The sequence below is a fragment of the Callithrix jacchus genome, chromosome 5, assembly GCF_049354715.1.
Source record: "Callithrix jacchus isolate 240 chromosome 5, calJac240_pri, whole genome shotgun sequence".
In the NCBI taxonomy this organism is placed as follows: Eukaryota; Metazoa; Chordata; class Mammalia; order Primates; family Cebidae; genus Callithrix; species Callithrix jacchus.
Genome location: NC_133506.1, coordinates 69,618,379 through 69,641,768, shown reverse-complemented (window position 1 = coordinate 69,641,768; position 23,390 = coordinate 69,618,379). Strand labels below are relative to the sequence as shown.

The following is a 23,390-nucleotide window of genomic DNA, read 5'->3' as shown; positions in this document are numbered from 1 at the left end:
CTTTCCTACCCGGGTCCTTCTCCTTCTGCTCATGTTGCCTCTTTTCCCTCCTCCTCCTGTCCTACCTCCTGCTACTCCTCACTCTGGTGAGTTCCTCGCCCTCTGGGGGTCTCAGCTGGTTGCTAAGGGCTGCTTTGCTCCCAGGCTATGTCGCTCAGGCACCAGGGCCTGGCCATGGCACACCTCCCGTCACTCTGGCAGGTCAGCCCTGGTAATACTGTTTTCCCACCCAGCTGCCCAGAGGAGCTAGACCCAGTAGAGAGAGGGTGGCTATCGAATAGCCAGTTGCAGACAGTCCAGCCATGCACCTGTCAGCCGCACAGCCACAAAGTGTCCCCTGGCAGGGCTGCTCTGAGCCATAAGGTGGCACTGGGATCACAGTCACAGTGTCTGTCCCAGGCCCACACAGGACAGTCCCACTGGACACAGAGTAACCGCTCCATAAAGGGTACGGCTTCATCCCTCCCAGCCTTCTGTCCCCAGAAACCCCTCATTTGTCTCTCTTCCAGGAGGACAATGGAGCTCCATCCCAGGCAGGAAGTAGGGCATCTGCCCGACAATGGGCAGCACAGGCAGAAGGGTCCAGGAGCTGCGTCACCATCTGGGTGAAGCAGGGCCCAGGACCACTGGAAGTTCTTTCTTCCTGGGAAGCAGGAAGTGGGGCAGCGGGGTGTGGGCGGATGGCACAGAAACCCAATTCTGGCTGAGTCACAGTGGGAAGTGACCACCTTTGCCTACATCCCGCACAGCTGGCCCCGGGGTTTCTAGGCCACGTCTGCTGGCAGGGCCGCCGGGAGGCTGTGGCCACTGGTGTTTGTGGGCTCCTTCCCTCCCTCGGACTGTCCAGGGCCCCCCAGCTGGTTCTTCCACTGCCAAGGGGCTTTGCCCACCACGTTGGCTCTCCCTACGCTGCCTGTAGCCTTCCCTGCCCAGACCCACCGGAGCCCTGGCCGCTCCCTGCCACTGCTCTCCCACAGGACCTGACTGCACAGCTCGGAGCCACCTCCCCATGTGGCTCTCTCCGCCCTCCACAGCTCCTCCTGAGCCCAGCTCCATCAGTGCAACCTCTTCCTTGCTGGGACCCCCTCTATGGCTCTCACCTCTCGGCGGATGGAGCCTCAGCCCCTTGCATGGTCTTTGGGGCCTCGGCTCACCCTCCAGCCTTGTCCCAACCCACAGCGCCTGTGTGGCCAGTCCAGCTGCCCCCTCTCTCCAGCCACCCACCACTCTGCCCTCAACCACCTTCTCCACGCACCAAGGCCTTTTCCTCTTCCCCACCTGCCCACACCTCCCCCTGCCTAGCAGATACAGATGCCCCGGGCTGCCGCCCCCTGCCTGGACCAAACTCCCTATAGCTCCTGCCTGAGCAGAAAGCACTGAACCACCTGGAGGTGACCCCCACAGTCCCACTGAGGCCTGGCCACAGGCAATCCAGAATGCTGCACCCACAGATGCCACTTCCTCCCTCGGGAGACCCTGCTGCCGGGCGCAGGCTCCTGGAGAGCTTCAAGCGCCTGTGACAGCCCACAGTGCCCTCAGGGCTGGGCCCAAGAAGCTGCAACCAGCATCTGGCGATGAGGACAGGAGGCAGGCCCGGGAGCTCTTCAGGCCACTGCTGGTCCCACGAGGCCACTGAAGTCGAGTAACCTGCCGAGCTCCAGCACAGGCCAGGGCTGATGGAGAGGAAGATGTGGGCCCCCGTACCCCGGCAGACCGGGGGCACCATGGCTAGCTGGGCCAACTCCCTGCTCGCTGGGAGGGGCTCCCTTTGGACAGGGCTGCCTCCTTCTCTCTTCCTGGTTCTGAAGGCCCCCTCTTGTCCCCCCCCCATGCCCCCCCCCCCCGCAGCTTTCCCATGGCTGCTTTTTTTTCCCAGCTTCCGAGGAGCTAGAAGTTGCTGTCATGAGGGTTGGTGGGCGTCTGGCCAGGCCTGCACTGGGCTCATAGCCTGAAAGCACCTCAGCCATAGGCAGAGGGGAATGGGGAAAGGATAAGGTCCCTCCACCCCTCACCTGTCCCCAGACCTACGCCAGCCCTGCATGCTGCCAAACACCGCACAAACCGCAATCCTGCCTGGCCTGAGAGCCACAAGTGCCGGGAACTGCCCAAGGCAGAGCCAGAGATGCCGTGGAGGTGGCTGACTCACCACCACCACCTTAGCTTTCTGTGCCACGGGGCCTTTGGCAAGGAGGAGCTGGGGCTGGAGCCAGACTCAAGGAGTCTGGGACTGGCCCAGGCAGCAGAACGGGCGTTTAGTGCATCCTCATTAGCTGGAGAGAAGAGTAGGAGCTGTCTTGACTCCCAGGAGGCAGCTACTCAGCAGCCTGGGCTGAGAGGAGCTGCTGGAGGCCAGCCTCCAGTGCTAACCATGGAGGAGGGAGGATGCCCCGATAGAGCGGGGTCCCCAGCACTCCCACCGATGTCATGGACAGCAGGGTGGCAGCCACCTGACCCTGCTCCTCCCTGGGACTCCAGCGGGCCTGCTCAGGGTCACCCCAGCCTCTTACCTAGGAAGGTTCCAGTGAACCCCAGTGCAAAGAAGCTGGAGAGCACGAGCACGACACCTACTCCCAGAAGCATGAGGCCCAGGCAGTGGGCCACAGGCGTGTCTAGGCTCTCCATCCTGGGCTGGTTCAGCATGGCCTGCGTGAAGCTGTGGGCAGGGGACAGACAGGGAGGATGTCAGACCAGGGATGATGTCATGGCCTGGGAGGAGGCCGACCTCACCTTCTTGCCCCTGCCCCAGGGACCCTCAGAGAGTAGCCAGCCCAGGGCTGCTAGGCCAGTCAGGCACCAGGTGAATGGAGCAGACAGCAGGTAGGGCCTGGTCCACCTGGGAGGGAGGTGACAAGAATAGGGAGGGGCCCAGGCCTGCCAGATTTCTTAATTTTTTCAAGAGAAGTCAGAAATCCTGACTCATATATGAAATAACCTAATTTTTTTAAATAGATAATTCATGAACTCCACTTTAGACCTGCACGTGAGCAGGCTGGGTGTAGCCCAAAGGCCACCAGCTGCCAATGCTCATCCTGCCCCATGAGCAGCTCACGCCATGGAGGAAAGTGAGGCTGAGAAAGACACAGGTGCCCTAGGTGCCCCATTTCCCAACAGACTCAGTGCCCCGAGGCCTGGAGCGTGCTCTGTGCTGTGGATTCAGCTTCCACAGCCCCTGCAGGCCTGGCCACATCCTGGGTGGGTTGATTTGCATTTAGAGGCACGTTGGGGGCCACTGATATCCTCCTCCACACCAGAACTCCCCCATTAGGCTTCCTTTGGGGCCAAAACACTGAAGGCCTTGTTAAAAGGTAGTGGGGGCCAGGTGCAGTGGCTCATGCCCATAATCCCAAAACTGGGAGGCCAAGGTGGGCAGATCACTTGAAGTCAGGAGTTTGAGACCAGCCTGGCTAACATGGTGTAACTCCATCTCTACTAAAAATATAAAATTAGCTGGGCATGATGGCAGGTGCCTGGAATCCCAGCTACTCAGGAGGCTGGGGCAGGAGAATCGCTTGAACCCGGGAGGCAGAGGTTGCAGTGAGCTGAGATCACACCACTGCATTCCAACCTGGGCAATAGAGTGAGACTCAGTCTCAAAGAAATAAAAGCAGTGGGGTGACCCACAGGGAGTGACTATGATAACAGTGGGTCTAGAGGCTCATGTCCTCCAGTTGGCTCCAATGGACTGCAGGCCTGGTGCAGGCAGGGCACAGTGCACATGGGATGGGCACATGGTGATGCACCAGGCCTTTAGTTTACTGGCACCAGCTGGAGGACCTGAGCCTTTAGACCGGCTGCTATCATAGCCATTCCCTTTTGGTCATCACCAGGGAGCGGGCGCTGGTGCAAGGGAGCCCTGGGTGCCAGATGAGAGCCACTTTCACAGGAAAGGGTGTGTGTGGGAGCACAGATACGTGTGACCCGACGTGCACTTCCCATGCTCGCCATAATCACAACACAGAAGAGACATGGAGCTCTGCTGCCTCACGCAGGGCAATGCTTGACACCCAGTCTGCAGATGGCATCTCACAGCAGGGGCAGCTCACCATCCACCCACCCGCCCATCCTTCCATCCATCAGTCTATCCTCTGTGCACCACACTTCCATCCATCTGTCCATCTATCCAGCCATCAGTGAATGGAACCATCCGTCCATTGGCCGTGAAGTATCTTTGTTTGCCAGGCTTTCAAGGAGATCGAAGCCCCAACTTTATCCACTCATTCCATCCATTTCAGATTGTTGTGAAACTCCTTATGCTGAGCTAAGGACATCCAGACAAGTCTTTATGCCTACCTAGAACTCCTTCCTCCAGCTAACTGGGAGTTCTTGGGAAACAGAAGCTGCCCCTCCTTCCCTGAGTACCCCCACCCCCAACCCCAGCACTTGGCCTGGGCTTCAGAACAAATTTAGTGCATATTCACCGACTGGAGAGAAGCAGCAGCTGCTCCTCCCTCCTCCCACCCCCCAGAGAAGAGAAGGGGGGGGGGGGACCGCCTGTGGACAAAGCCACCAGCACCCAGTGGCAGAGGCAGGCACACTGACCTGTCAAACAGCGGCATTTGGGTGTCAGGGCACGCTGCCCACACCCCCAGCTCTCCACCCACCAGCGCCCTGCCCCGATCCTGCTGTTGCCGGGGCTCAGGGTCACCCTGCAGCTCCAGGCCAAGCTCTGGGATTGGCTCAGGGTCACAGGCTGCCATGGAGTCAGATGGCCACACGCACACCCATTGTGGTGCCACAAGCCAGGCACACCTCCCCTGCCTGGCACCCTCCACTCTCTTGCCTGCAGACAGTGGAGTGGGAGGGAAAGGAAGGGTCCCGGCTCTGCTCAGGAGCATGGCTCCTCTGCAGGCATCTGACTCCTAGGCTGCCACTGCAGTGGGGACCAGAAAACAGACAGGGGATAGCATTCCAGAAAGAGGAAACAGCAGGTTGGCATGCCTTAGAGTTTGGGGCAGGGGATGGAGCAGGGAAGGCTTGAAGAAGCCTGCCGGGTGCAGGCCTCAGCCCGGGAGGGCTGGGAATGCACTCTGCCTGCTGTGGAAAATCCAGAACCAGGGAGACCCGTCAGTGCACTGCAATACTGGGTGGGCGCTGAGGCCAGGCCCGAGGACGCTGGAGGGTCACTCTGGAGGAAGACCCTGTCGCTCTTACCCTCTCCTGCAGAGACCTAAGCCAAGATATGGGTCCATGCCCCATGCTCAGGGTTCCTCTGCCAGAATTTGTCTGTTTCACACAAGGAGGCAGCAGATAAAAGGGAACCTCTTCCCTCTGGTGGGGCCCAGCCTGAAGCCCAATGCTTTCAGGGCCCAGGTTCCCTGGGGGCATGGCTCAGTAGGAAAATCATCTGTTTGGAAGCAGATTCCTGGTGAAGGGCAGATCTGGGGCCAGGGAGCAGGTGGGAGAGGCCCCAGATCAGCCCAAGACCTGACGCCCAGCCCCCAAGCTGCTCCCCGGCCTGGGGCCCCATTCCTGGGGCCTTTCCTTTCCCTTCTCTGAAATGACAGCCTGGGCTGGCTCCTGGCACAGTGCTCTGTGGGTCATTCACTCAGTCAGCAGAGGAACTGGGCTGGGCTGGCTGCCTGCCTGCCGTCCTCATCAGGTGGCTCCTTTTACCCAAAAACACTCATTCCAGATTCCAGATTCCAGGCTTACTGGAGTTGCACGACCCCAATTAGGCGATCGACACTGTTCTAGTTCCTTCATTAAGCCAGGAAAGCACAGTCCGTCCATTCCACAGGGAAAATTAGTGGATGGATGAGTAGCTCTGTGACCACAAGCTCCCTAACAGAATGAGGTAATAGGACACAATTTCCCTTGGAAGTATTCCGCACTGGTGGGAGGAGGGAGACTCATTCATTTGTCTTAGGTTCTATTTTTAAGACCTGGATTGAATCTTCAGTCATTAATGTGATTTGAGGCTGTCTGCACTCTGCTCCCATAAAATCCCGGAAACCCTGGGGTGGGGAGGAGGCATCGCTGCCCTCAGTGTCCCCACTCTGCCCCCAGCTGGCAGTCCTGGGCCACACACTAGGCCATAGGCCACAGGCACAGGGCCCCGCCCAGCACAGGCCTATCCGGTTTCTATCTGCTGCTGACCAGAAGCACTTCCCTGATTCTGGGCATTCTGGGGCACCTCTCCAACACTGTCCATATCTGAGTGTGGCCTGAGTGCCAGGTACTCCACGTCTTTCACCCCAGGCTTGGAGTGACTTGCTGTTTCCACTCGGTCTCAGCTAAACCATGCTAGCCATGAAATGAGATGTCTGATGGGCTCGTTTCTTTTCCAAGGCACATTAAAATAAGCAGGTAACTGCTAAAACAAAAAATGTCCATCTATGCAACTCCCGAAATCATCAGGGGACTTGAATTTAGGGCTTTGACGCTGCACTAATTCTGAGCATTTGAATCACACGTCACCTTTCCGAAGTGTTTCCAAACCCATCAATAGCTGAGGGAGATAGTCTGTCTTGGTTTACAAACAGGGAAACAGATGGTAGGCTCTCCTGCCTCATCACGACCTGTAAACAGTGGGGCAGGCTCAAGCCTCAAGGGCAGGCCAAGGCCAGCACTGTCTCCCAGGGCCCCTCACACCTGGGAATCCTGGCTGACACCCACTCTCCTCCCAGACTTCCTGGTGGTGTGTGCTTTGGGGACAGGTAGAGTGCCTCTCCCTGCCTTCCCAGCTGCAGACCCTCAGCCACCGGCCTGACCTGCTCTACCAGTGCCTGGAACCCACTCTTTTAGCCCCTCTCCCTCCTCCCTTCACAGTAGCTGGGCCCTCTTATGCCCAGGAAAGCCTACACTGGGTTCCCTGTCCCAGCTGGGCCCTGCCACCCCACCCCTACACCCTGTGTTACTGTCCCACTGCCCGAATGGACCCCACCCCCACCGCTGCCCCAGGCACCTGCTCTGAGGGAATCACTCTGGTGAGGGGATTTCACAACCGGAATTCAGTTCCTAATCAGTTGGCCTTGAATTAATCAAAAGGGAGGTGACCCGGGGTAGGCCTTTCCCAAAGGGTCTAGAAGACAGAAAGAACCGAAGCCGAAGCCACAGAGCTGTCTGCTGAGCTTCAGGAAGGGCTGCCAGGAGGTGCGCCTCAAGGACCTGCATCCTGCCCGAAACCCGAAAGCATGGAGGACCCGGGCTTGGGTGAGCTCACACCCGGTGGGCATCTGGATTCCAGCCTGGGGAGTCCCTGAGCAAAGACCCCGCCCCCCATCCAGCCTCCTGGCCATGGAAAGTGTCATGTAATAAGTTTGTGTAGTTTGAGCCGCTAAGTTTGTGGGAATTTGTTACACAGCAGAAGGAAACTAATACGCTTTGCTTCCCAGTCCTCGGACTCCAAAATTTTGCTCTTTAAAAATCCTGGCCTGTTCTGCCAAGACAGGAGGAGTCACATTTTCCTGCCATGGGACGCTGCACACGTCCAGCCCTCCATCTCTCCATCGGAAGCAAAATGTCCCATCAGCTCCATGCCCTCCCTCCTTCATGCAGTCACTTGACCTGGAACAGGTCCAGCCAGGCACTGGGATGCAGCAGTGACCAGGATATGTGGCCACCGGGACAGAGGGCCATGTGTGCCAGCCTCCTCCAGGGCCACAGTGCCCGAGGGCCTGGCCTCAGAACCATCAGGGAGATTTTGAAAACAGACTTCCCTTGGGGAGATGGGCTCTGGGGTAAGTCCGGCATCCCACGGGGTCGCATCTGCCCCATGGCCTCTAGTGCACAGAGCACTGAGGTGTGTCCCCACCTGCCCTGCCACTGCTGCCCAGCCTGTGAGTGGGGGCTGTCCTCTCTGGGGACTCACATGCCCCACCCAGCCATCTGAAGAGCCGGCTCACTCCTCCAGGCCTCGGTCACAACGCTTCTTCAGCCAGGACCCTACCTACACCCCACCCACCCAGACCACCTTCCAGGGACCACCCTGCCCCTCCAGGTGCCTCCTAGCCCAGCCTGGGAGCACTGCCAAGTGGAGGAAGATTCCTGATTGACGGCTGCACTCTGAGGCCAGGATGCAGCTTCTCAGCCTGGCTGTGCCCGCCACACAGGAACAGAGGGAAAGCTGGGAGCCACCATCTGTAAGAAACTGACTTCCTCCAGCTATCCCAGGAGGACACCCAGGGCCTGGGTTCCCAGAATAAACCAGACAGTGCTTTGCTGCTGTCTACATGCCTGGAGCTGGGCTGTGGGTGGGCCTGTCCCCCAGTCTCCTAGGTACACACAGCGCCGGGCTGGGGCCTGGAGAAGGAAGGATGGCCCCTGCCACAGCCCTCTACTCTCTGCCTTGAAAAGGGGTAGATGACAGGGGCGGACCTCCAAGGTCAGGTAGATCACAGGCTGGGCTGCTAGACCAGGAAGGTGATGGGAAGCGCTCAAGGAAGCCTTGGGGTTTCTAGCGCAAGATGGGATTTGGCAGGAAGTGAGAACTCAGCAAAGGCTCAGAGCAACTCCCAGGAGCATGGCTGGCGGAGGGGCTTGGTCGAGGCAGCTGTCTTGTGGCACTGGCCAGTATTTCTGGGTAGTCACCTTACCTGGCCTAGCTGTCCCTGGAGCCGTGAGGGCTGTGGGCTCCATCCCACTCCTCCTGCTTTGCACGGCCCTGATGGCGGCCCCAGCATGCTCTGGGGAGTGGGGGTGGGGGTGGGGGTGGAACAGCTCAGCATGCCAGCCCTGGGCTGAGTCTCAACCCTCTCCAGCCCTCTGTCTGTCCTCAGCCTCGCTGTTCCTGTGGGGGGCTCCAAGCTCCAAGCAGTTCAGTTCGCCAGCGCCAGCCCCCTCCCTCCCAGCTGGCGGGGAGCAGATGCCTGGGGTCTGGAAGGCACAGGCCCCCATGGTCCTGCCAATGCAGCCAGAGCCCCATCCCAGGTAAGGAGGGGCACTCTGCTAGTGGTCCAAGAGACAGCAGGGGTGGGAGAGAGGCCCATCTCCGGTCCCCTGACATCCCAGCCTGGGTGGTGCCAGTGCCTGACAGGTTCCTCTGGCCTAAATGAATGGAGTCTTTTCTCCCCAAACCATCACAGAGCTGGAGGCTGCCTGTTCTCCCACCCTTGCTTGTCGGGGCTCCCTGAGCTGTAAAGCCTCAGGCCAACCATTGCTTCTTGCCAAGCCTCGCTTCCTCCATCTGCACATTAAGACTTTTCTCTATCCAGAGTCTACAAATATGAACATACTCCCCAGGGCCGGAGAGCCAAGGAGCTTGTTAGCATGCAGGCTATGCAGACCCACAGCCCTGAGGCGGGGACACGGCCAAGCCCCTTGCCCTCCGAGGGGTGAAAAGGCCTCTGTGGGGAAGCCTCTTCACATCATTCAACCCAGGGCAGGTGCTAGGGGACCCACCCCTCTGAGGACCACAACCCTGGGATACCCATCCAGGCCTACAGACAAAGGGCCAAGAAGCAACGGCCGGGAGCCAGGGGTCCAGTGCAGACGGCTGAGCTCAGTAGGACCCTGACCACGCTGCTCATCCACAGGAAGGCCAAGCCCACGATGACGATGGGAAGGCAGCAAGGGTGCCTGGCCACGGAGGGGGAAGGCCTGGGCCACCCTCAGTGAGTGTGTGAGGGGCCTGGCCACCAGCTAGGCCTGCCCCAGCTCCGCACGTGCCGGCATGGAGCATCTGCTGGCCCCTTCCTGTGTGCACCCAGTGCCTGCAGGCCAGGCTGGTCCGGGGGAGATGGGGCCAAGGGCAGCAGGGAGAGCAAGGCTGCACGTGCCCCGTCCAAAGGAGCAGAGCTGCACCTCGGCCCCAGTGAGTGCTCCATGTGGGGTGTGGCCAGTCACACACAGGGTTTCTGGTCTGTCCCAACAAGTCAAAACTGGCACAGTTAATTTCTCATTTTTTCAAGAACCACGTGGTCCATATTTAGTCCACGAGCTGCCATGTGCAATGATTCTCAGGGCACTGTGGGAGGTGAGACCAGGGGCCCAGAGATGAGGCCAGCTGCCTGCCACAGCCCGCATCCCCAGGTCGCCTACGGCCATCACATTCCACACAGGAGGGCTGTGTCCAGCCTGGTGTCTGGGCAGACAAATTTCCTCCCAAGTGCAGTGGGCTGTGCCTCATCATCTACTTCCAGTTCCTCTGTTCTGACTGCTTCATTTGTTGGCAGGAAGGTGCCTGCCCCTTCCAGAAATGGGCAAAGAAGCTTTTTTTTTTTTTTAATTTGAGATGGAGTCTCACCCTGTCACCCAGCCTGGAGTGCAGTGGTAGAATCTCAGCTCACTGCAACCTTCACTTCCCAGGTTCAAGTAATTCTCCTGCCTCAGCCTCCCAGGTAGGTGGGACTACAGGTGCACACCACCATGCCCTGCTAATTTTTGAATTTTTAGTGCAGACAGGGTTTCACCATGTTGGCCAGGGTGGTCTCAAACTTCTGACCTCAGGTGATCCGCCCACCTCGGCCTCCCAAAGTGCTAGGATTACAAGTGTAAGCCACCGAGCCCAGCCTCAAAGAAGCTTTCAAGCCTAACCTGGAGAGACGGTCAGGCCTGATCCCTGAGGGCTCCCAAGCCGGCATCTGCCTTCTGACCGGGCACTTCCTGTAGGGGACTCCTAAAACAGCTTCAGCTGCACAGCAGAGGTCAGGATGTGACCTTGGGACCATCCAGGCATTGTCCCTTGTCCCCCATCACATCCCCCTGTTCCTGAGATCACTGGAGCTCCTCAGCTGTCTGGAGTCTAAATGGCTGGGAGGGGTAGGGTGGCTCGCTGTGCCAGGTGGCTTTGAGAGCTGACCACTGCATGCTCAGATTCAAGGCTCCTGCATGGTGAGGGACAAGGGACCACCAGCAGCAGCCCTCCCACTAGCCCAGGGGTTGGGCTCCCCTGGAAGAGGGCTGTGCTTACCAGTGTGAGCGCAGGAAGTTCAGGAGCAGGATGGTGATGCTCAGGGAGTAGCAGGCCAGGTAGGGGGACCCGAAGGCCCTGCTCAGCTTGCGGGTCTTGTGTTCCCATCGTGCAACCTAAACCGTGGGCAGAGAACAAGAGAGAGATGTTTGCTAGGGAGACTCCAGGGTGGGGGTGGGGAGCGCATGCCTCTCTCTGCTTCCCAGGCTCCAAAGTCCCTATTCCGGAGAAAGGAGAATTACACGGAAGCAACCACCACATGCACCTCAGCCAAGAATGATCTGCCCTAGAGCAAGTTACAGAGGGATTTTCATACTTGCTCAGTTCATCTGGACAGACAACAAGATCCTTCTGGAAACAACCATTCAACCAGACACAGCCATGAACCTACCAAGAGGCAGAAAGAGATGTCTGGCTGAGAAGACCTATCTCTGGGCAGTCACGTGGGCTCTGACCTCAGGCCCTGGCTGGAGCTGCCCAGTGCATCCTACAGTGGCCCCAGCAGAACTGCAGAGGCACCCAAGACTGCAGGCCTTCAGGAGCACAGGCCCAGATTCCTGCTGGGGCCTCACAAAGTGTCCATCATGGGGGCAAAGTGAAGAAAAGAAAACCCCTCACCCTTCTCCCTCTGCCCAAGTGCTCCTCCCAAGGCACAGACTTTCCAACGGTGACTTTTAACCTCAGAATCCTTTTACTTTGTTTTTTCAAACTAATCACATCTGGAATCTCAACATCTGGCCACCAACAGTGGAGAGAAGGGAGCTCTTCCTACCTCTCTGCTGTCTCCATAGTCCTGAGCTGGTCACTGCCAGGGTCTGGCCCAGGACACTGGGGACTGAGCGGAAAGAAGGGAGGGTAGGGCAAAGAGGATGCAAAAGACAAGTGTGCAGCCTGGAGTCAGGGGCTGGGCTCTAGTCACGTGAGCAAGCTGCCTGCGGGCCCAGAACAGGCGCCTGTGTGCACAGGAAGGGTCTCAGAGGCTTGCTCCTAGCAGAGATGCCATGCTGCCACCTATCTCCACCCCAGCCCCAGCTATGACTGCTGCCTGCTTCACTTCCCAAAGGGATCTGCCTTTCCCGGCAGTTGCAGCAGGAGAGTGATTAGCGATCATTTGCCCCAAGGCCACTGACTCCCAGGAGGTGGCTCCCCAGTGAGTTCTCTGGCCAGTCCTGGGCCCTGTCCTCAGAGCTCCTTGGCAGGGGCAGGATGGGGCAGAGGGAGGCGGATGGGGGGACACCAAAGTTTACAGGAAGGAGAGGTGAGGGAGGTAGCTCCTGGGCCGTCCCCTCAGTCAGCTGTTGGCATGCTACCAATTCTCCCAGAAGGTAAGCAGGCCCTAGTCCAGCCCTCAGCAGGTGGCCGCTGCTGACTTCCGGAAGCTCAAAGGGAAGAAGAAATGAGCGCTGCAGGGGAGGGTGGGGTTGGGCTGCAGTGACCTTGCTGGGAATGCCTGGGGTGGGGGTGGGGGCAGAAAAGCAGCAGCCTGCAGAGAGCACCACGGGCCCAGAACCACCGCCTGCTTTGTTTTGTTTCGTTCCAGTGTCAAGATAAAACTCAAAGTAGTTTCTAGTTGGGCAACCATCACCAGAACATTTCACCACCGCAGAAGCCCCGCCCCCATCGGCAGCCCCTCCCCATTCCCCTCGGCCGGCCCCTGGCAACCACTCACCGCTTTCTGTCTCTATGGATTCGCCTGCTCTGGACATTTCACATAAACGGAATCACACGCTACATGGTCTTTTGTGTCTGGCTGCTTTGCCTTTGTGTAACGTTCTCAAGGTTCGTCCGTGCCACAGCGCGTAATTCCCTCTTACGGCTGAATGCGACTCCAGTGTATACAGATTTTGTCTCCCTGATCAGCAGCTGCTGGACACCTGCGTTGCTTTAGCAGCACTGTCCGCAGTGGCCACAGGCAAAGCCAAGAGGCACTCGGGCACTTGCTAGGAGCACTGGTACCCAAGTGTTTTGTGGACTTGAGTTTCCATTGCTCTTAGGTATACACCTAGGAGTGGAATTGCTGGGTCATAGGTAAACTATTTTCATTTATTGAAGAGCTGCAAAACTGTTTTCCACAGTGACTGCCCCATTTTCCAGCCCCACGAGCAACGCATGAAGATTCCAGTTTCCCCACATTCTCCCCAACACCAGTTATTTTCCGACAGTTATAGCCTTCACGGGGTGGGGAACACTGGGCGCGGCAGCTCACACCCATAATCCCAGCACTTTGGGAGCATGAGCTCAGGAGCTCAAGACCAGCCTGGAAGACATAGTTGAGACCCTGTCTCTCTCTAAAAAAAAAAATTAAATTAGCCAGAGGATTGCCTGAGCTCAGAAGGTCGAGGCTGCAGTGAGCCAAGATCACGCACCACTGAACCCCAGCCTGGAAGACAGAGAAAGACCCTATCTCAAAAAAAAAAAAAAAAAAATTGTAGTCAGGTGGCTTTGGTTTGCATTTCCCTAATGATAAATACCTGCCTAGGCAAAGTGGCTCTTGCCTGTAATCCCAACACTTTGGGAGGCCAAGGCGGGTGGATCACCTGAAGTCAGAAGATAGAGACCAGCCTGGCCAACATGGTGAAACACCGTCTCTACTAAAAATGCAAAAATTAGCCAGGCATGGTGTGGGAGCCTGTAGTCCCAGCTACTCAGGAGGCTGAGGCAGAAGAATTGCTTGAACCTGGGAGGCGGAGGTTGCAGGGCCAAGATCTGCCACTGCACTCCAACCTGACAGAGCGAGACTCCGTCTCAAAAAAAAATCACTTTTCCTTCAAGGGCTCTCTCAGGAACACTCTGCCATCCTCAGCCTCCCACAACACTCCCCACCCCCACCCCGCTCTCCTCGACAACAGAGCCAGGCCACACCTGTCCCTTAGCCTCGGAAAGGGCCAGTGCTACATGAGCTTTCAGAGTAATCTAACAATAACAGAAAAGCATTGGGCAAGACCAGCCCATGCGGGAAAGAAAAAGAGGGAACCACACCGAGGCTGGTATTGGATGGGGCTGTTGTTCCGAGGCGGTAGATAAACCAGCAGCCAGCAGGACTCCCAGAACTTCCCTCCTGATGGGCAGCACCCACTGTGCCCTCTCTGGGAGCCCTGCTGCTGGTTTTATCCAACAATGAGTGAGTGCCAGGGCACAGGGGCCTCCAAGGGCCGTGTGTGAGCCCGTGGTGGACAGTGGAGTGGCCCAGCGCTCTGCTGTCACTGCTCCTGGTTTTTGCCTGTCTTCTAGATTTCCAGATTCCTAAAGCAGGGATTCATTTGCCCAACCCTCTGTACCCCTTGCCCAAATTCTCTCTCCCCAGGGTTGCCAGGATCCTCCAGGTAAATGTAAACTGCAGATAAACAATAAACTGGCTGGGCACAATGGCTCACGCCTGTAATCCCGCACTCTGGGAGGCCAAGGTGGGCGGATCATGAGATCAGTAGTTCGAGACCAGCCTGGGCAACATGGTAAAACCCCATCTCTACTAAAAATACAAAAATCAGGCCGGGCCTGGTGGCTCACACCTGTAATCTAAGCACTTTGGAGGCCAAGGCGGGCAGATAACCTGAGGTCAGGAGTTCAAGACCAGCCTGACCAATATAGTGAATGTTTGGAAAACTCTGCCCCTACCGCAAAATCTCTCTCTCTTTCCCTCCCCCACAAAGAGGCTCCCTTATCTCTCACTTTACATACCGGCCCTAGCCCTCCCGCTGCCCAGCTTCCCGCCCAGCAGTTCAAACTGACCAACAGTTGCCCACCACCTCGGCTTTTGGCTTCCCCACCCCCCAGCCCTTCAGCCCCCTATAAAACAACCCTGCCCCTCTGAGCGGCGCGGCCATTCTCCTCTTCCTCCCGGCTGGTCCGCCCGGAGGCTCTTTCCTCTCAATAAAGCCTGAACTTAAGGAATTTCCTCTAGCCTGCGGTCCAGTTTTTTCCGAACGAGCTCAGTCTTCCCGCAGAGGGTAGGTCGGACAGTGAAACCCCATCTTTAAATATATATATATATATACACACACACACACACACACACACACACACACACACACACACAAATCAGCCTGGCATGGTGGCACGTGCCTGTAGTCCCAGCTACTAGGGAGGCTGTGGCAGGAGAATCCCTTGAATCTGGAGGCAGAGGTTGCAGTGAGCCAAGATCTCGACACTGCACTCCAGCCTCGGTGACAGCAAGACTCCATATCAAAAAACCAATGAACAAACAAAACAACCATGTTTCGGTGTAAGTTGTCCCATGGGACTGCTTTTCATCCTAAAACAGTCATGTGCTGTTGACCTGGAACCCTAATATGCACCCAGGCCCTGGGTGTGTGTTTGCTCTATCCAGCAGCCCGGCCTCTCCCACACCCTGGCAACTAGTCCCCAGCTCTGCTCTGGAACACACAGGTCTCCTTCCCAAATGCTAACTCCTTTTTGTTTCTTTTTTTGCAAATCTCAACCACAGCCTCTACCTTAGGGCAAAAGAGACAGGCCCAAGGTAAGTGGAGCGGGAGGAAAACAGGGGTGGGGTCAAGGCCCAGGGACACCATCCTGGCCTTGACGCTCCTCGCCAACAGCTGATGGTACTTCACAGGCAAATCACTCAGCTGCCCGATACGTCAACTGAGTCAGCTGCAAAGTAAGAAAAACAGGATGTACAGTACCCCCCACCTGATCCCCCTGCCAGTGTGGTGGGATGGGCAAAGCAGGCGAGGGATGAAAGGCTCCAGGCCCTGGCATGTGGCCCAGGGCACTTGAGAGCTCCCATCTCTCCCTCTGTCTGCAGCTCAGAGCAGAGACTACATCTGATTTCCTTCTGGGTCCCACTCAGTGGGAACCGCCTCTGCCCATGCCCATGGTGCCCATCCAGCCTGAGGTGGCAGCTCCAGCCTCCATCTCCATGCCAGGACCCAGGTTTCCTCCCTGCCCTTTCCTGGGCTCTATTCTTGGCATCCTTGGACTCAGAGGTTGTAGCTGGCAGCCCAAGATGTGTTCTGGTCAAACTCACAGCGTGTTTAAACTATTTGGATCAACAATGAAACATGAAAGCCAAGGTTTCCACTTGTGGTGAAAAGTCTTGAAAATGAGCACAGCCTCCAGCCTGCAAGGCCCGCACCAGCCCAGCTATGCAGTGAGCATCAAGAAGCGGGACTCCCTTCTGGGACGAGACCCTTTTCTGGAGACTTCCTATTTTCCTCTCAAATTTCCTACATGTCCTTGAAGTGAGGCTGCAGAGGGCAGAGTTTTTTAATCCCCTTTTGAAGTGAGACGAGGCTACTTCCAACTCACTGAAGGACTGACGGGCGAGTGTCCCCCTGCGCCCAGCAGGGCAGCTCACTGCTCCCAGAGCCGGGGTCTGAGCTCAAGCACCAGCTCTCCTCAACCTGCACCTGGGGCAGGTGACTTCCCCTCTCTCCGACTGTTTCCTGATCTGTAAAATGGAGCTAATAATACTCTACTGCCTCACAGAGTTGCTGTGAGGATTACGTGAATTCCTGCCCATGAAATACCTGGAGCAATATCTATGCAACGGCATGGATGGCGGTGCTGCTGTTTGCTTTGTTTTGAAGTGGGCAAAGGGTAGGAGAGGCATCAGGTCACGCTATTGGCCCGACGGGCCCTGGCAAAGCTGATGAGGAAAGTCTGTTGTGAAGCAATGTCGCCAGGGAGAAGACAGGCAGACAGACCCCTGCCACACTGGGCTTGCCAGCCGCCAGGCCTCTCCCTATGCAGCTGGCCCTCGACTGACTCTCAGAAGCTCCTCCTCTCCCACCTCGTCCTTCTCTGGCTAAATCTGCCTACCACCTGGCTGCAGTGGCAGGTCACATCTGGATTCCACAGCCAGGACTCCACCGAGTCCAGGGCTCCCAGCCTGGGCACCTGGGGGTCTAGAATGCCCCAAGCAAAGGGCTAGTGCTTCGCATTGGTGACAAATGCTGGGGAGGAGCCGGCGTTTCCACGAGCTTTGCAAAGGCCCACAGAACCACTGTAGGAGTGTGTCCCTTTCATTCAGAGGACATGGGCTGTGCACCAGCACAGAGGGGCTCCTGTGATCCAAGCTTCCCTCTGCCTTCCTGCTTTTGCCTCCTGAACCCCCTGCACCCCGCTCCTACAGCTGGACTCACCCCTCCACCAGCCTGACTGGCCCCCATTCCAGTCCCAGGTGCCTTCTCACTCCTGAACTCCTGCCTCAAAGACCCGGTGAGATGTGGCCGCGGCCTAACAGTTCACACTGCATCTGCCTCTGCCTGTACCATGCTGAATCCCGGAGGGGCTGCCACCGAGGAGGCGCTCAACAAGCTTGGGTCTGAGTGGAATGATCAGCGTGCCAAGGCCTTCTCTCCTCTCCTCTTTCCCTCACCCTGCAGGGAGCCAGGAAGGGAGGGGGCCACTAGCTGGGCTCCATGAAGAGAGGAGGGGCAGGGTATCTGTAGGTGACATACAGGGACCTGAGTGAGAGGTCCCTGGGACAGCAGGCAGCCTGCCCATGACTCCTAGCTCTCCCTCATCCCACCCTGGCCCGCCAGAACCACAGGCTCCAATGAGAGGTCAGGGACCTCAGAGGCAGCAGAGCCCAGCCCTCCACCTGCCTTCCAAACAAACTCAGGGCTCCCTGGCATCAGGAGGCAGGATTGGGAATCTCTCAGACCCATTGGAGTTGACAAGGATGGCTGAGGCTGCCAAGGCCACCAGGTATCCCCTAAAACAGCCCCAATGGCCCAGGCCCAGCAGCACAAGGACAGCCCATCAAGGCATATCCTCCACAGCCCCAGATCAAGGTCACTGTGATACTGTCACGTAAGTCCCCTGCACATGCCAAGTGCTGTCCACACCACACATCTCAGCAGGGCCTGGACCCCTCTCCCTTCTCGCCAGGGCTCATGATGAACAGGGTGCATGTGTGAAAGTTCAGCAGAGCCCAGCACAGGACCCAGCCACTGCCAGCTAGGCAGGCCCTGGACCAGCGAGCCAATGTGTATATGAGCAGGCGGCTCTCCCCGGCCGCACCATGTCAGCTCCCTCTCTCCTGCACATGCCAGGCCCAGCCAGCCCAGTGACCTGGATCACACCTGCCCTTCCCAACACCCAACTCCACCCTGCCCTGCCGGGTGTGCACAGCCCTGGCTCTTTTCAGATCTGCCCCAATCTGGCCAGTGCCACTGAGCCTGGGCTAGGCCCTCTCCAGGACACAGGACCAGCAGCAACTCAGGCCAGCATCCAAAACGCCCCACAGCACACAGCTCAAGTGCCTTTCCACGTGACACAGCCTGCCCGAGGTCTCCAACAGTCATAACCTGCCACCAGCTAGTCGAGTGAATCAATCACTGTCCAAGGTACACCTGAGCTCTTGCCCTGCGGTGGATGCCCTTTTCACTGCAGTGCGGGAGAGCAGGTCTCAGCACCAGCTGCCCGCTCCCAGACAACCTGCACTCGAGGCCCCAGCAAAGCGGCGTGACCCGGCTTCACACCTGAGGAGCCATGGCACAACGGAGAACGCTCGCCTCCTCCAGCCTCAGTGCTCATGCTCAACCTCTTCACTCCACTTTGCTTCCCAGCCCCTCCATTACAACAGCCCACATAGCACAGGAGAAAGAGCAATAGGAACACAGGCTCTGAGTTCAAATTCTAGCTCCGGCACTACCTATAGCATCCTATAAAGATGGAACTCACCCATGTCCACTGGTGGGGCGGGGGCAGTGGGGAGGTTCGGAACAAACTGTGCTACGGCCCCACCTGGGGAAGGGCTCCTTGGAGAAGGGAAGGAGGAAGATTTTGATCTATTGCTACGATGTGAGCTCCAGGATACATTTGTTAACTAAAAAAGCAGGTGCAGAAGAAGGTGCACCCAACCTGTTGTGTGAGAAAATGAATTGGGGTTGGGGGGAGAGACACACACAGTACTTGCTTACATTTTCAAAAAGTAAAAGGGGAAGGACAAACCCAAAACTGATCAAAAGTATGACCTACAGGTGAGAGGGAAGACATGCCAGACATTTACAAATGTCCTTTGTTGACTATGGAACCAAGTAAATGTCTTGTGTAATTAAGAACAAAGGAACTACTAAAAATCCAAAAACTCAATCAATGAAACTAGTAAAAACACAGATAAATTTTCTTGGCCTGGAACAGTGGCTCACACTTGTAATCCCAGCACTTTGGGAGGCTGAGGTAGAAGATCACCTGAGGTCAGGAGTTCAAGACCTGCCTGGCCAACATGGAGAAACCCTGTCTCTACTAAAAATACAAAAAAAGTAGCCAGGTGTGGTGGGAGTTGCCTGTAATCCCAGCTACTTGGAAGGCTGAGGCAAGAGAATTGCTTGAATCTGGGAGTCAGAGGTTGCAGTGAGCCAAGATCTTGCCACTGAACTCCAGCCTAGGCGAAAAGTTTCAAGTGATTTCGAAAGACAGTATTTTGACTAATCCTCCCTCCTACAGCACCACCTGGGGACGAAAGAGCCAAAAAGATTCTAGACCGCATGGAGTAAATCTATTGTTGGTGAGAAAATATGTAATAATACAGATATTATTATTTTGATCATATGCACATTAATTATGTTACTATATTTAGGATCCAAGCTTCCTATAAGAGAAAGGTGATACCAACATGAAATTAAAAGGTTGAACAACAAAGTTTGAAATAGAAATATTGGTATGAACTCACAATTTATTTCTATTTCTAAAAAATTCATTTTTCCTACAGAGGCCTGGAACAGTGAGTGTCCTAGCATTCAAATTGTGGTCTCCAAATATCATTCTCCACTGGAAGTAATCAGAGCTCCTTGGTTAAAAGGCTAACTCCAGTCTACTCTGGGAACAGAAGATGTTGAACCTGAGAATGAAAGCTATGAAAGACATGGTGGAAATGCCGGAAGAACACTAAGAAACACTCGACGGGCCCCCAGCTGGCTAAAGACAGACACGCTGAGGTTGCTAGGACACTAACGCATTATTCTGAATTTTTATTTTTATTTTTATTTTTCATGAGACAGGGTCTCAGTCTCTTACTGACTTTATTATAGACAACAATCACCATCCACAAATATATGGATATGAAAATACAAAAAACTTAGAATAGTCAAGACAACTTTGAAATAAAAAAACAGGCTGGGTACAGTGGCTCATGCCTGTAATCCCAGCACTTTGGGAGGCCGAGGTGGATGGATCACCTGAGGTCAGGAGTTCGAGACCAGCCTGACTAACATGGAGAAACCCCATTTCTACTAAAAATACAAAATTAGCTGGGCGTAGTGGTGCATGCCTATAATCCAAGCAACTAGGGAGGCTGAGGCAGGAGAATCGCTTGAACCCGGGAGGTGGAGGTTGCAGTGAGCCGATATCACGCCACTGCACTCCAGCCTAGGTAACAAGAGCAAAACTCCATCTCAAAAAAAAAGGAACAAAGTGGAACTAACACACCAGATTTTGAAATGTCTGACAAGGTACTAAGGCAATTCAGTGGAGAAAGGACAGCCTTTCCACAGATGGCATTGGCTCATCTGGCTATCATATGCAAAAAAAAAAAAGAACTTCAGTCCATAACTCAGATCAAATATAAAAATTGAATTCAAGATGGACTACAAATAGAAATATAAAACCTAAATCTATATATAAATATATCAATCTAAATATATAACACCTTCTAAAACTTTTAGAAGAAAATAGACTAGAGAGAATCTTATGGTCTTGGATTACAGGATGATTTCTTAGGTACAATATGAAAAGCATGATTCACAAAAGAAAACGTGGTAACTTGAAATTCACCAAACTTTTTAAACTTATCTTCAAAAGACATCTTGATAGAAAGAAAAAATCAGCCACAGACTGGCAGAAAATATCAGCAAAGCCATACTTCTTGGGGGACTTACAACCAAAATATATACAGAACTCTCAAAACTTGACAATAAGAAAACAAAAATACTCAATTTTCTTCAATGAGCAGAAAAACACAGAGCTAACGTCATACTTAATGGTGAAAGACTGGATGCTTTCCCCGTAAAATCAGCAACCAGAAAATGAAAGGACATTTACTTTTATTTATTTATTTATTTATTTATTTTGAGGCGGAGTTTCGCTCTTGTTACCCAGGCGCAATGGCGTGAAAGCAGCTGTCAATGCAGACTTCAACATCGATGTTTACAGTAGCTTTACTTGTAACAGTTGAAAACTGGAGACAACCCAAATGTCCATCAACTAGTGAATGAATAAACAAATTATAGTGAATGGATATAATGGAATAGTACTCAGCACTGAAAAGGAACTACCCAGTTCAAGCAACAGCATCCATCACCCACAAAATAACTATTCTGAGTGAAAGGAGCCAGACAAAAATAGGGTATACTGTATGTTTCCTTTTTTTTCTTTGTTTTTGAGACGGAGTCTTGCTCTGTTGCCCAGGCTGGAGGACAGTGGCACTATCTCGGCTCACTGCAACCTCCATTTCCTGGGTTCAAGCAATTATCCTGTCTCAGCCTCCCGAGTAGCTGGGACTACAGGCATGTGCCACCATGCCCAGCTAATTTTTTGTGTGTTTTTAGTAGAGACAGAATTTCACCATATTGGTCAGGCTGGTCTCGAACTCCTGACCTCAGGTGATCCTCTACCTCAGCCTCCCAAAGTGCTGGGATTACAGTGCTGGGCGCCTGGCCATGATTCCATATTTATAAAATTCCTGAAAATGCAAACTAACGTCCAGAGACAGAAAGCAGATCAGCAGCAGCCTGGGTTAGGAAGGACAAGAGGGGCTGGGGGGATCTCAAAGACAGAAATGGATATGTTAACAATCTTTTTTTTTTTTTGAGATGGAGTTTCGTTCTTGTTACCCAGGCTGGAGTGCAATAGGGCAATCTCAGCTCACTGCAACCTCCGCCTCCTGGGTTCAGGTGATTCTCCTCCCTCAGCCTCCCGAGTAGCTGGGATTACAGGCATGCACCACCACGCCCAGCTAATTTTTTGTATTTTTTAGTAGAGACGGGGTTCCACCATGTTGACCAGGATGGTCTCGATCTCTTGACCTCGTGATCCACCTGCCTCGGCCTCCCAAAGTGCTGGGATTATGCCTCCTGGCTGTAAACACTCTTCAAAACTCAAATTGTAGGTGAGGCACAGCGGCTCTCACCTGTAGTCCCAGCACTTTGGGAGGCCAAGGCGGGAGGATTGCTTGAACCCAGGAGTTTAGGACAAGCTTAGACTAAACAGTGAGACCCCATCTCTAAAAAATAAAAACATCAGCTAGTGCAGTGGCACATGCCTGTAGTCCCAGCTGCTCGGGAGGCTGAGGTGGGAGGATCACTTGAGCCCAGGAGTTCGATGCTGCAGCACCAAGGCACTCCAGCCTGGGTGACAGACCAAGACCCATCTCTAAAAAAACACAACTCATATAGGTGCACTTTGTTGTAAGTCAGTTATTCCTCTATGAGGCTATTTTACTTTATTTTTGAGATGGAGTCTTGCCCTGCCACCTAGGCTGGAGTGCGTGGCACAGTCTAGGCTCACTGCAACTTCTGCCTCCTGGGTTCAAGCAATTCTCCTGCCTCAGCCTTCCGAATAGCTGGGATTACAGGTACTCACCACCATGCCCAGCTAATTTTTATATTTTTAGTAGAGATGGGGTTTCACCATGTTGGCCAGGCTGGTCTCAAACTTTTGACCTTAGGTGATCTGCGAACCTTGACCTCCCAAAGTGCTGGGATTATAGACTGAGCCACAGTACCCGGCCTATAAGGCTATTTTAAAATGAAATTATTAATTTTGCTGAATGTTTATTATATTATATTATTAAAAGTCCTTACTCGTTAGAGATACATTCTGCATTTCATATGTATATGAGATATTTACCAATGAAATTTGGTGTCTGGATTTGCTTTAAAACACTCTAGAGAGGGCCAGGTGCAGTGGCTCATGCCTGTAATCCCAGCACTTTGGGAGACAGAGGCGGGCAGATCATCTGAGGTCAGGAGTTTGAGACCAGCCTGGCCAACATAGTGAAACCCCATCTCTACTAAAAATACAAAAATTAGCCTGGAGTGGTGGTGGGCACCTGTAATCCCAGCTACTTGGGAGGTTGAGGCAGGAGAACAACTTGAACCTGGGAGGTGAAGGTTGCAGTGAGCTGAGATAGCACCACTGCACTCCAGCCCAGGTGACAGTGACTCCATCTCAAAAAAAAAAACAAAAAAAACAAAAAAAAACACACTCTAGTGAAAGGAAGCATACAGGAAAAGGCAGAGATGGCACAGAAGACAGACGGAACAAGAATGACATAATGTGAGAGAATCCTTGAAGGTGTCATTAAATGGGTCTAGTTTTGTGAATGTTGCATATTTTTCAAAATAAAAACTTAGAAGGCAAATCCGGACTCTGCTGTTTCCCAGCTGTGTGAGCTCAGTCAGGTCCCCATCTTCCTGAAGGGTGAGGGTCCCTATCGGTGAGCAGGGGACTGTCCTGCCCTCCCTTGGGTTCTGTGGGGGTCTCGGTCCAGTGTCTGGCTATGGCTCCCTAATTCTGCCACTGTCTCCCCATGGGACTGCAGTCACCTTAACTGTGGCATGCACACTGATGGGAC

General features: G+C 54.6%; 1 protein-coding gene across 10 annotated transcripts in view; it reads right to left on the bottom strand.

Annotated features, from left to right (window-relative positions):
• PEMT (phosphatidylethanolamine N-methyltransferase) overlaps positions 1–23,390 on the bottom strand; it is an 81,925-nt gene that overhangs the window by 4,761 nt on the left and 53,774 nt on the right. For all 10 annotated transcript variants that reach the window (XM_078372564.1, XM_008996460.5, XM_078372562.1 and 7 more), the window contains 2 exons: positions 10,850–10,965; positions 2,508–2,653 (listed from right to left, as the gene is read on the bottom strand). In XM_078372564.1, coding sequence (XP_078228690.1) covers positions 2,508–2,653; positions 10,850–10,965 — 262 coding nt within the window. The remainder of the gene's footprint in view (positions 1–2,507; positions 2,654–10,849; positions 10,966–23,390) is intronic.